Source organism: Hydra vulgaris, chromosome 11 (genome assembly GCF_038396675.1).
Source record: "Hydra vulgaris chromosome 11, alternate assembly HydraT2T_AEP".
Lineage (NCBI taxonomy): Eukaryota > Metazoa > Cnidaria > Hydrozoa > Anthoathecata > Hydridae > Hydra > Hydra vulgaris.
Genome location: NC_088930.1, coordinates 52,373,595 through 52,387,085, shown reverse-complemented (window position 1 = coordinate 52,387,085; position 13,491 = coordinate 52,373,595). Strand labels below are relative to the sequence as shown.

Sequence of the window (13,491 nt, the reverse complement as noted above, 5' to 3'; positions counted from 1 at the left end):
TATATATATATATATATATATATATATATATATATATATATATATATATATATATATATATATATTATAATTTTGTTTTTAAAATACATTTAGTTTTTTATAAAATAACACGCTAAAATAAAAAAGTTAAAATAAAAGTTTACTTCAACTCAAACAAGTGATCCACAAAGTGTTTTAAATGTTTTTTTAGTTTCTCTAAGTATTTTATATATTACATTATTTTATAGATTTCATTATTTAGTTTTATTTAAGAATTTTTATTTCTACCAGGTGTAAAGAGGATGAAACATTGGTTAAACATTCATCCCCTCCAGGGTCTCAGAGAATGAGCTATGAATCTTTTTCTTTTATTGGTGTTGAAAGTTCTTTAACATATCTTCACTGTGATGTTTTTGTATGTGACTCACGTGTTTCAGATACTCATTGTTTAAAAGATAAATGCATTCTTGGGCGAAAGCGTAGACATTTAAACAATATAATTAATTTGGAAGCTTTTAATACTTTCCAAGCAAAAAGTGGTCCAATTTTTGTTGATAATAGACATTCTGTTTATAAAGCTGAATTGAATGAATCAATAAAAGAAAGTAAAGCTTTAAGATCTTTTTATAATATGCGGAACCATTCTTCTAATCTCATAGGTAAGTTATACTTTATTTATTTTTTAAAAAATATATTTATATTTTTGTTGTAAATATGAATGTTAAAATATTAAGAATAATGTTTTGATACTGATCTGTGCTATAGCTTTAGCAAACCTTTAATAAATAACCTTTAGTTTATTTATGAATTGGTTGATTTTAAAGTTTTGTACCATAAAACCTGATTACCCAATCCACTGCAGCAATGTTTGCTGGTTTTTGTACGATATAAAATGATTACCCAATCCACTACAACAATGTTTGCTGGGTTTTATACCAAAAAACTTGATTAGCTACTTTTATTTTATTATTTAAAATGAGTTTTATTGCTTTGTTTAGTTTCATATTAACTTTAATCCTAGTGTGTTAATAACTTTAATCCTTGTATGTTTAAGTATGTTTATAACTTCAATCTGCATGTGTTAAAACTTTAACCTGCATACCAGTGCGGGGAAGGTTCCGTGGTTTATTTTGGTTCCAGGTTTTTTGGTTTTTGAGTTTAGTAATTTCTTAGTTCCAAACTTTTGTATTTACATGCTTATGCAGTACTTAATGTCATTCAGGTCAGCTTTTTAAAAATTGCTGTCAGTCGGTTAATAGTTTTAACAATTAAGATATTTCTGGAAATCATTTATCTGCATGATAAATTATCAGATTATTGGGAAAAAACGTTTGCGCAAAGATCTTATTGTTCTTTGCAAGCAATCAAAACAGAAACTGCCTATAAAGATACTATTATCTGAGATGTTATACTTAATTCTGGGGTTTGAAATAAGTGCCGGGCATCAGTACTCTTTCCAGATTGTTTTTGATACCTGTCTGAGGGTCTCTTCTCTAGCAGGTCTTAAGAATTGTCCAAGGGGAGGCAACATCCAACACCTATTTTGACTCCTGAGTTAATAAAATGTAAATTTTATTGAATTAAATACAATTTTTCTTTTTAAATTTAAATAATATATTTAGATGTAATGTCATGTATTTATAAAATATGTCAAAAAAATTAAATGCTCTGAGAAAGAATAAGTCAAGGTTAATCATTCTTAGTGAAAGGCTGCTTGACACTGACGAACCATCACCAATGACTAGTAGCACCGGTGTTGAACCATCACCAATGACTAGTAGTGAACCCCAATGACTAGTAGTGAACACCGGTGTAAACCATCACCAATGACTAGTAGCACACTGACGAACCATCACCAATGACTAGTAGCATCAATGACTACTAGCACCTAGTAGCATAGGTGTTGATTCACTTTGTAAGAAAAAGAAATGTAAATGATCAAACAAATCTGTACAAAAAATGTATGTAAGAAAGATGTAAGAAAGAAGAGTCCAGTTGCAAATGGTATTAGTTTTTACATGAAACTGTTTATTTAAATTAGACAGCAAACACTTACAAGTTGTGTCAGCAAACGCAAAACATTATCTTAACAGAATTTGCTAAATTTTTCTTATTAGCCAGTGGCAGGGTACGCAATGAATGGCTATTTTTGGAAGAATGTATAATTTATAAGAAATTGGCAATTATTTGCCATTATCAAACAATAAAAATGTTTTGTCGTAACTTACTTTCTATAGATTTTAAGCATCAAATATGCCAATTATTATTTAAAATTAAAAAATATATATATTTATATGAAATCCGTTTTTATGCATTTTTTTTTTCGTTCCAATCTGGTATTCGGTATTTAGCCGAATAGTTTGCAATATTCGGTCGAATACCGAGTATTAAAAAATACCGATTATTCGGTCGATATCACCGAATATTAAAAAACTCTTTTGACAACAAAGTTTTTTTGATTACTTTTGATTTTCACCCAGCATTTATGTGTTGACTTCTGGAAAACCATAAAAATAGTTGAGGAAATTAATTAAATTTTAAATATATTTAAAATAACTACAAAAAACACCACGTCATGGGGTTGAATTTTTTTAATTTAGTTTGGAGTGTTTTTATTTTTTTTTACTATTTTATATTGTTTTTATTATTCAATTTTATTTGTTTCATTTTACTGATTTTTTATTTAAGGATTATAGCAGTGGAGTGACATACATCGACTATCTAGTGATAGTCGCATCGCTGTATACACTCAATGACTGACTTTAATAGGGATAACATCCAGGGAGTGTACATATATCAACTCAGGGTTTAGGGTTGGAAAAATCAAACCAAATAGTCAAACCAATAAACAAACAAAAAATAATTTTTTTTTTATATCTATAAAAGGATAGTTTCGCACTTGCATATTTTGGTTTTTAAGGTTTAATAATTAGCATTATGTGTTTGAGCATGAGTTCATTAATGATGGTAGCAAAAAAAATTTCCAGGATTTTGATTTTTTTGGCACATAAAATAAACGATAATTAAAATTTTTAATTTAAAGGATAATTTTGCCAAAGATCCCGTCTTTTGCGAAATTATCCTTTAAATTTATTTATTCTTTTATCTATTAAAATAAATTTAATTTATTTTTATACCTATAATAGGATAATTTTGATAAAGTTCCCATCTTTAGTGGCCCCATCTTTAGTGGTTTTTAGAGACATCAGGCTCAAACTCTAAAAACGATAAAAATTGTTTTTAGATAGTATAATTTATGTTGAAACAGTTTTGTTACCTATATTTTATTTTGTTTTAATTGTAATTTAAATTTAACCTCGGGACATTTTTTTTTTAAAGAATTTATGTTGTTATTTTTTGTAGTTAAGTTTATAAATGTTTTTTTTTAGTTTTAATCAGCTTGGTTGTTGCCGTTTGTGTATTAACACTTCCGTTCGTTATTTTAAATCGTCGTTTTAACAATAAATATGACGCTGGTTCGTTACCATAGAATGTACATTTTTGATTATAAAAATTTATATATAAAAAAAGAAACGATTAATGATGAAAAAGAAAAAGAATAATGGAATAATAAAAATTGAAAAATATCTCATTGCATCGCTGACAACGCTTATCATTGCATCACTACCTTAAAGATTTATCATTACATCATTATAGAACTAGTTTACGAATAATAAGCTGATTTAACAGTAGAAATAATTTATTGCTACCAATCATGAAGTATTATATTACATAATTTATAGATGGAAATTGTATAAAAATTTTAGATTTATTACTCAAACGGTTTATATGAGATTGTAATTTTTCTAAAGTGACATAAAGTTATAAATAGTTGTTCCAATGGATTCAAAGGTAACGTTAGATTAAGAAGAGGAGCAAGATATTATAGGAAAAAATAGGAAGAGTTGATACTTTAAGAAGAAGAATTTGATACTTTAGGAAGTTTAGATCTTTTAAATAAAAATATTTTATATTGATTTTTTGTGTGCGTGTTTTTATATGTTGATAAACTTATATACTAAATTAAAATGATAAAATAAACTAAACTGTTAATTGGTTTACTTTTCCGCCGAGGAAAATAAATCCGGTCACGCAGATTTAAGAAGATTTAAGATCAATATAGATCTAATAAATCTTAGAAGTGATTGTGACAGCAAAAGACAAAACTGTAAAGGAAATTCCACATAACTAAACTAAGAGTTTTACTCAAATCCACTTAAAAGTTCCCGCTGATAAACTTTAAAATTTAGATACAAACTTTTTGTTTCGCAACAATCATTATTATAATTTAAAAAATAATATTTATGTCTGCAATTTTTTTTATTTTATAAAGTTACACAAAAAGGTTATTACACCACACAAAATACCTCAAGAAAGTAAAAAGTACTGTTATGCGCATGCATGCTCAAAATTTAAATGTTTGTGGTTAATAATATAATTTAGTTTTTTTGAACAATGTATTTCAAAAGTATATGTAAGACCGTCACACCCTTAGAGTACTAGGGATATGCTCGTGGTATTGTTGAAAAGTTATATAAAGAAAGTATATATAAGGAAAGTAGGGGGGGGGGGATAACCGCATATAGAGACACAACAGTTATTCAAAATTATGAAAAATATTATCTAATACGGCAACAAATCCCGTGCGTTGGTAAAACGATTTCCGTCATTTCGCTACTGTCAAGAGTGCCTTTTGCTATCTGAGAAGTTGAGCATAAAGTTGTTTATTTTGATAAAAATATTTTATTTACATTATATTTTTTCAGGGCATTTTTTTGTGGATTAACCAATATTTGTTTTTAGTATTATACTTATGTGTTATGAGCCCATTCTTTGTTTCTTTAGTCTTACCAACTGTTTTAGTATTTTTTTTTAAGTTTTTATTACCATATGGTATATATCCAGATCAACTATATGGTGAGCAGATGAGTATTGCTTTGGAAATTTTATTTATTCCAAATGGAAAAACTCAGACTGTAGAAACAAAAAATGCACAGTGTGCAGATGTGCAAGAAAATTAGCTGATAGACTTTGACAATTGTAGAGATAATGCACCACGCAAAGTGTACCCCATACAGTTTCTGTGAGGGGTCGGTTGAGTCTCATAATAGGTGCACAACCGTTTTTACCGAAATGTAATTTTTGTTTAGTAACATTTTCAAAAAACATTTTATTTCTGTCTTAATTATAACAGTTCAATACCTAATAATGTGGTTATTCAAATAAACTGTTAAAAAAACACTTGCGTTTTTACTTCCATATAACAATAAGTCTAACATTAAGAGGACTGTTATGCCTCCACTTCCCTTATAATAAATTATAATAATACAAAAAGTATAATTTATTACATTAAATTATATTTATTATTTATATTTATTATAATCTAATTTATTATTTATATTTACAATTGAATTACCTTATTCCCTTCAGGGCAATAAGATTATTCAATTTAGTAAATTCTATATTTTGAGGGGGTTTTTTTTTTATATAGGTAGGGGCAACGGTATATAATTGTTAATCTCGAAAACTTTATCTTTTTATTGGCAATGTGAAGTTTCTTGTACCTAGTATATCTGTTGGCGTTGAATTTAAAAAAATTATTCGTCAAATAAGTGGAATAAAGTTCGAGCTTAAATATTTGAGTATAAATAAAACATTTTGATAGATGTTAATTTGGTAGATATTTAATCATTCAAATTTTTAAGTAAAGTATTTAAATCTATGTTATATATATATATATACATATATATATATATATATATATATATATATATATATATATATATATATATATATATATATATATATATATATTATTTATATTTTAATTTATGCATGAGTATTTTAACTTATATTATTATAAATCAATCTTGTTGTATGTTTCTGATGTATATATAGATAATTTAGTTTAAATTTATTTGTACTTCCCCATGCAATATTTTAGCGTATGTCAGATAACTTTGAAAGTCAGAAAAGTAGAAAAAATTTACATTTTCTTGGGAAAGTATATGTTTAACTTTGTAAAGTAGGCCAATACTTTTTAACTTTGTAAAGTAGGCCAATACTTTTTGACTTTGTAAAGTAGGCCAATACTTTTTGACTTTTTTGTATTTATTGTTTTTATATGGGCTTTCCAAATAAACTTTTTTTAAAAAGTTTATTTGTTTATTTTTTAAAGTTATCCCTAGAAGTTTGATTGTTTCAGTTCTTTTGATGTTTACATTATCAATTTTTAGCGTGTTTGGAATATTATTGTTTAGTTGGTTGGAATAAAACAAGACGTATCTTGTTTTATTTCAAGATCTATATTTTTTTATCTGCATTTAGAGATAATTTATTTACCTAAGATGTTTAGGGTATCGAGGTTATTGTTCACAGGATTCAAAGAGGTCTTTGATTGATGCTGATGAATAAAACAAATTTGTGTTATCAGTAAACATTATTGCATCGAGTTTTTTTAAGGATTGAAGAACATCGTTAATATAAATTAAAAATAAAAGAAGACCGAGAATGGAATCTTGGAGAACTCCGCATTTTATTTTTAGCAAATTTGAATATTTATTATCGTTTGAAATAACACATTGTTGTCTGTTGCATAAGTCATTTTTAATCCAATCAAAGGTTTGGATTTTAGAGCAATCAAAAAATGACTTTTAAACCAATCAAAGGTTTGCAATTTTTTGGTATAAGTATGAGCTTGGTATAAGAATTCAATAAAAAAATAATAAAAAAAACCTGAAAATAATAAAATAAAAAAAATAAAAAATTAACACTTATTCGCCCTGAGTTTGTAAAAACAAAACAAAAAAACTGACAGAAAATATACAACTTAAATTGTAAAACCCTGAAACAGTAACTAAAACTCAACGAATGAACTAAAAAGTTTTTATAAACAAACTAGATAAAAGTTATAAAATTTCAATAGTTTCTACCATTCAAAGTACTTATGGTAGTAGTGATCGACCGAAGTTCTATTTCGGTATCGGTTTCGGGCAAAATTTCAATTTGAACCGATACCGAAATTTTGGTTTTGGTAGTTTTTATAAATTCGGTAAAAACCGAAATTTCAGCTGAAAAATATCTCGAAATTTCAGCTGAAAAACATACCGAAAACTGATTTTTATCTAATTTATAAAAACAGTAATTTTTTAGAATTTTCACAAAATATTTTAAGAATTTTCACAAAATACCTCAAAAAAATCTTGTTTTACAGAAAAATCTGCCAGTTGTTAAATTTCGCTATTTACTTATATTGCCAACATATGTATTAAATCTCAATTTGGGAAAAATGTGTAATTAATTCTAAACTAATTTTTAAACTTTTTTTTGTTTCGGTCGATCACTATATGGTAGAAGTCCTCCAACTATGACTCGATGCTACTTTTTGTATATAAATAGCGATTATATATTATATACAATATATTTTTAACTTCGATCCGAAAAGTGAAGCCGTTTTTGCCCTAATTAGGAATAGCTTCCACAACATTAACTATTAAATATTTGCCCTTTTTACAATAGGCGGATAAAATTTGTAAACAAAAAAAACCGGCTTTACTTTTCGTCTTATTAATTAATTACACATTTTTCCCAAATTGAGATTTAATGTATATGTTGGCAATATAAGTAAATAGCGAAATTTAATATATATATATATATATATATATATATATATATATATATATATATATATATATATATATATATATATATATATATATATATATATATATGTATATATATATATATATATATATATATATATATATATATATATATATATATGTATATATATATATATATATATATATATATATATATTTAAACAACTTTAAAATGTATTCTACACAATAGAGTGCTGAATGTTCTTAAAAGAACAGAGGAATTATATATTAGTAGAAAATCACTTAACAAAATTTTTTTTCATTTTACACTGTGTTTCACCAACAAAGATTCATCAGAAATGAGTGATGAAATATATATATATATATATATACATATATATATATTTCATCACTCATTATATACATTTCATCACAATATATATATATATATATATATATATATATATATATATATATATATATATATATATATATATATATATATATACGAATAATTTTAAATGTATTCTACAAAACAGAGTGCTCAATGTTCTTAAAAGAAAAGAGCTTAACATTTGGAACGATTATTTGTATTCGCTGTTTCCGAAACATTTTTAAAGATATTGGAAACATTAGGAGTTGTCCTTAAAGTACGTACCCTCGCAGGGGCGAGGGGGGAGGTTGTCAAAAAGCGTACGAAAGCGTATGGGGGGGGGGGTTAATTTAAAAGTACGTAGTTTGATTTTTTAATTTATCACAATTAACCAGCTAATCAATAGAAAAGTTAAAATTCTGACTAAAGATCCTAGTTTGACATGATAAAAAGATGTATGGTAAAGATGTGTGTGCATAGAGTTTCCCTCTATGCACATATGCACGCACATGCATGGGCGCCCGCAAGATTTTTTGATGTTCCAGATAGGACACTTTCACACATTGTGCAAACTCTAAACTTAAGTATCTTTATACCTATACCAAATGAGGAGGCCTTACAAAAATTGGGATGGCGGGGCCTGGGATAAAAAAATCCTTAAAACGCTTGCCCCTCTGCTCAAACGTGAGGGCACTAATGTTGTAAAATTTTAAACTTTACTATCTAAAACTAAAGTTAATTTGATTGACAAATTTTAAATTTCGTAGAAAAATTTTGTAAGTAGCAAAAGTTATGACCATGTAAATTTTTGAACACCTCCCATCTCCTCCAAAAAAAATGTAATTGTAAATTGGTGTAAATTTGCATGTTCATACTTTTTATAATTGTAAAGGGTTGGCATTTGTGCCCATACACACATGCCACCCCTTATATACTGTCTGAAAAAACGTCTGCCTTAAGTATAGTTTATTTTTATTTGATTTGTCATTAAAACAAAAAAATGCAACAAGGATCGATTGGGAATCGAATTCCGGATTCCGCTGCCGAACTCCATAACATTAACCTCTCGTCCAAGTGAACACAATGAATAATCGTAATTTATCTTTGATTTTAAATATATTTGAAGACGTTTTTAAATTTGGATCCTGTGCCACAAACAAAGGGCTTTGGGTTCGTATAAAGTATCTAAAGTACCTCCTCCACCTTTTTTTTTTTCAATAAATTTTTTTAATGAAAAAAAAAAGTTGGGGGGTTATTATGGGGGGAGGGGTGTTTGAAAAACGTACGTACTTTTTAAGGGGGTGGGGACTTAAAAGTACGCATGGCAACATGGGTGGGGACTTAAAAGTACGCATGGCAACATGGGATAGGGGAGGGGGTTAAATTTCAAAATTTTTGACGTACGTACTTTATGGACAACCCCATAGCTCTGCAGTTTGCGCAAATTAATCATTTTTCAAAAATTAAAAATTAAAAAAAAATTATTAAAAAAAAAGATTCGCTTATAAATATAAAGATGCGCTACACAGTTTTAAGATATATTTTAAATTAAATAAATTGTTTAATTTAAAAGTTTTTTATAACAGTGTTATATATAAAGTTAAGAAAAATAAAATAAATAAAAAAAACTTTTTAAAAATAGTTTTCTATTCAATCGACTAAAAAGTAGAAAATAACTTTTTTCTGTTTCTGGTACTCGTGGAAATCATGTACTTAGTAATAATCACTTTTGTAAAGCCAATACTGGAAGACATTGAAGGCAATTCATGTACGTATGTAAACAAACAAACTCATCGAAGTAAAGGAATAGAAAGTTTGGCGCCTTTAGCTTTATGTACATTTAAAACGAATTTGATTTTGAAAGCATCTGACTTAAAAGGCGCCAAACTTTCTATTCCTTTACTTCGATGAGTTTGTTTGTTTACATACGTACATGAATTGCCTTCAATGTCTTCCAGTATTGGCTTTACAAAAGTGATTATTACTAAGTACATGATTTCCACAAGTACCAGAAACAGAAAAAAGTTATTTTCTACTTTTTAGTTGATTGAATAGAAAGCTATTTTTAAAAAGTTTTTATTTATTTATTTTATTTTCTACTTTTTAGTCCTGATAAAATTGAATTATTACACTTATTGATTATGATTAATATTCAATAAAAATTTATTTTGAATTCTGTATATAATAATTAACAAAAATATTTGGAGCATATTTTTTTTTATTAATTTAAATGTTGGTTGGATCTTCTTCTCGGTTGATGTATTTGTTCTTTTTTGGACGCATTTTTATTTGTCTGAAATTAACAAGTGGAATATTTGTAAAATTTTTAATTAAATTTATATTGATACTTAACACTTTTTGATGCCCTCTCGGTTTCCGATATTTTTTTCGGAGTTCCAGATCTAATCAACGGGGAGGTGGGGCATCGTAAATCTAAAATACTTATTGAATCAAATGTAACAAATATAGCTATTGTTAGTCGGCAAAAGATTATTTGTAAAATTTCAGGGCTGTACGATCAAAAGAATTGCTTCAAAAAGCGCTGTGAAGTTTTGGCCTCCACAAAAAAAAAAAAAAAATAATCAAAAAATCAAAAAATGCGGACTCGTCAGTGAGTGAATAGAAAGCTATATATATATATATATATATATATATATATATATATATATATATATATATATATATATATATATATATATATTAGGTTCTTTTTACTTTGATTGACCAGAGTAATAAGTAAGTTTTTTTATAAGTTTCTTTGCTTTGAATAATTTATTAAATATTGTGTTTCGTTTTTCGTATTAAGATTTAATTCATTGTGTGAGACCCCTAATCGAACAGCAATTGCAACATTATTTTAATGGTGTATGTTTATTTAAAAATATTTGAAAGTTTCAGAAAACTCTACAAACGACTAATTAGTTTTTCATTCGTAGACGTTGATTGTATTATTTCAAACTTTTGAACCATCTTTACATAATTCCCCGAAAATTTTTGAGGTTTTTTTTTTTTAATTTTGAGGAAAAATTAAAGTTTACGATGATTAATTTTGTTTCTATAAGATGAATTAAAAATCGAGACAAACAATCTGGTAGAGTGGTAGTTAAATTTCCTAGAAAAACTTTTAGGGAGTCTGTTATAAGTTATGACAAGTTAAATTAATTACAATATATATTTTGCATATATTCACATGTGCGTTTGTATGTATGTTTGTATGTATACACGTATGTATTTTTCTATGTATGTATGTATGTATGTATGTATGTATGTATGTATGTATGTATGTATGTATGTATGTATGTATGTATGTATGTATGTATGTATGTATGTATGTATGTATGTATGTATGTATGTATGTATGTATGTATGTATGTATGTATGTATGTATGTATGTATGTATGTATGTATGTATGTATGTATGTATGTATGTATGTATGTATGTATGTATGTATGTATGTATGTATGAATGTATGTATGTATGTATGCATGTATGCATGTAGTAAAAGATTGCTGATTAATATCAACAAATTGCTTATAAAACACTAGATATAAAAAAACTATACTAATTTATAAATAATTTTTGTTTCTTTTGTATTAATATAGTGAGATTTTTAATATTTATTCAAAAAAGCTAGACAATTTCTTCGCCTGAGTTTAAAAGTTTTTCAATATATTCTTTTGTTTTCACCAAAAAGTTTCTTTCTGTTTGTTGAAGACGCTCACCGTGAGATGCTTCAGTTTCATTTTTCGAATTTTCTTTTACATTAGGTTCTTTTTTCCCACGAAACAGCAAACTTCCTGGAGCACCTTGTTCTGATGCATTTTCGTTATTTGAATTAGACTCTTTTTTTCCACGAAAAATTAATGTACCTGTCGGTATAGAACGGATGCTTGATTTGCTATCCAAAGAATTATGCATCTTATTTACGTTAGACTCCTTACTCGTCACGCTTTCTCGGATAGATGGAACCTCCGTAAGAACTTTTTCCAAAACATTTTTATCTGCACTGGCTTCAATGCGTTTCTTCCCCTTGTTTTCATTTTCTAGTTCATAAATATATCGCAAAATTTCAGTGTTTATTTTATTTAGGAACTCTTCTCTGCGAACATTTTCTTTAGCCAAATAGTCCTCGATTAACTGTCCCAGATCTAGTTGGCGCACATTACTTTCTTGAAGTGAAATTTGTAATACAAAGAATACCAGAAGCAACCTTAGATACATTTTTGTTTCCAAGTGTACGAGAAAGTTGCGAAGAATAAAACAAAGTACCTTATAAAAGTCAACCTTCCAGGTCAATGGTCTAAAACCTTAAGGCTCATATTAATTAAACCTAGAAAATGTAATTTATTCAATTCTCAAAAATAACCAATCCATTTACTTTATATAAACTGACCAATTGTAATTGGTTAATTCGTTTACTTTATTAATAAGTATTAAATTATAAATATATGTATTCAAAAAATACTCCTCAAATTATCTTGAATAAAAAAATTGAATGCTATAAATTCTTAAAAACGATTTAATGATTTCTATTGTCATCGTCGAACTTCATCTAAGATTCTTGCAAAGAAAATGATTTTCTTTACACCTGTCATCTATGAATAACACTAGTTTCTTGTGTGATCTTTATTTTTCTTCTTTTGAATTTAAAAAAAATAGCTTTGGTTATTCTTTTTGAGAGAATTTTAAAAATATTTTCTGACGTTCATTTTTTTAATTGCTTATTTTGTTTGTGGCGCTTACATTGTACATTTTTATTGTGTTTTTTTTTTCTATCCCGACGCTTAGTTACACATTTTATTGTTATAAAATATATTTTGATTTTTGACTTTCTATATTAACTTTTAAGCTACTTTTTATGAGGAAATTTTTTTTGGAAATTTCACAAACAAAAATATTTATTACTGAAATATTAAATAACGAGTTCCTTTATAGAAAAAAAGCAAAATATGTTTTTTTGAATAGACACGCCCATTTGCTTTCTATATTTTTTTCAACTTTTTATTATCTTGTTAATCTTACATCAACTTACTGAAAACTTTTTATTCTTGCCGCAATCTCATTCTTATCATTTAACTATAATTTAATAAATATAATAATCATATTATAAAATACTGATGTATTCTATGCAATATGTAAATAATTTGTTTAAGATATAACATAATAATATACTATGTAATCAATTTGTGCCTACTATTAAATATCAATTATGAAGCATTAAATAAAGCAAAACTTATGATTACACGCGTCATAATTTATAACGACTTACTGTGAAGCAAAATGTAGTAAATCTTTTACCTGTATTCTATTTATATTTTGTATAATATATAATACATTAAAGAATAAAATTACGGTAAAAGATTTTGTACATTTTGGTTAATAGCAAGTGCGTCATAAGTTATGATGCACAAGTATATAATATATATATATATATATATATATATATATATATATATATATATATATAGATATATATAGATATATATTTATATATATATTTATATATATATATATATATATATATATATATATATATA

At 26.3% G+C, this 13,491-nt stretch overlaps 2 protein-coding genes across 2 annotated transcripts in view; one reads left to right on the top strand and one right to left on the bottom strand.

The window, feature by feature from the left end:
• The window catches only part of LOC100210120 (mucin-3B), a 48,468-nt gene extending 44,436 nt beyond the window's left edge, over window positions 1–4,032 (top strand). The window contains exons 19-20 of the mRNA XM_065809177.1: window positions 271–638; window positions 3,369–4,032. Of these exons, the coding sequence (XP_065665249.1) occupies window positions 271–638; window positions 3,369–3,469 (469 nt within the window). The 3' untranslated portion in view covers window positions 3,470–4,032. The remainder of the gene's footprint in view (window positions 1–270; window positions 639–3,368) is intronic.
• Window positions 4,033–11,519: 7,487 nt separating this feature from the next.
• Window positions 11,520–12,338, bottom strand: LOC100192246 (uncharacterized). Its single transcript, XM_065809176.1, has one exon. It carries the CDS (start codon window positions 12,173–12,175, stop codon window positions 11,585–11,587), a length of 591 nt encoding a protein of 196 aa, XP_065665248.1. The 5' UTR covers window positions 12,176–12,338; the 3' UTR covers window positions 11,520–11,584.
• Window positions 12,339–13,491: the final 1,153 nt, after the last annotated feature.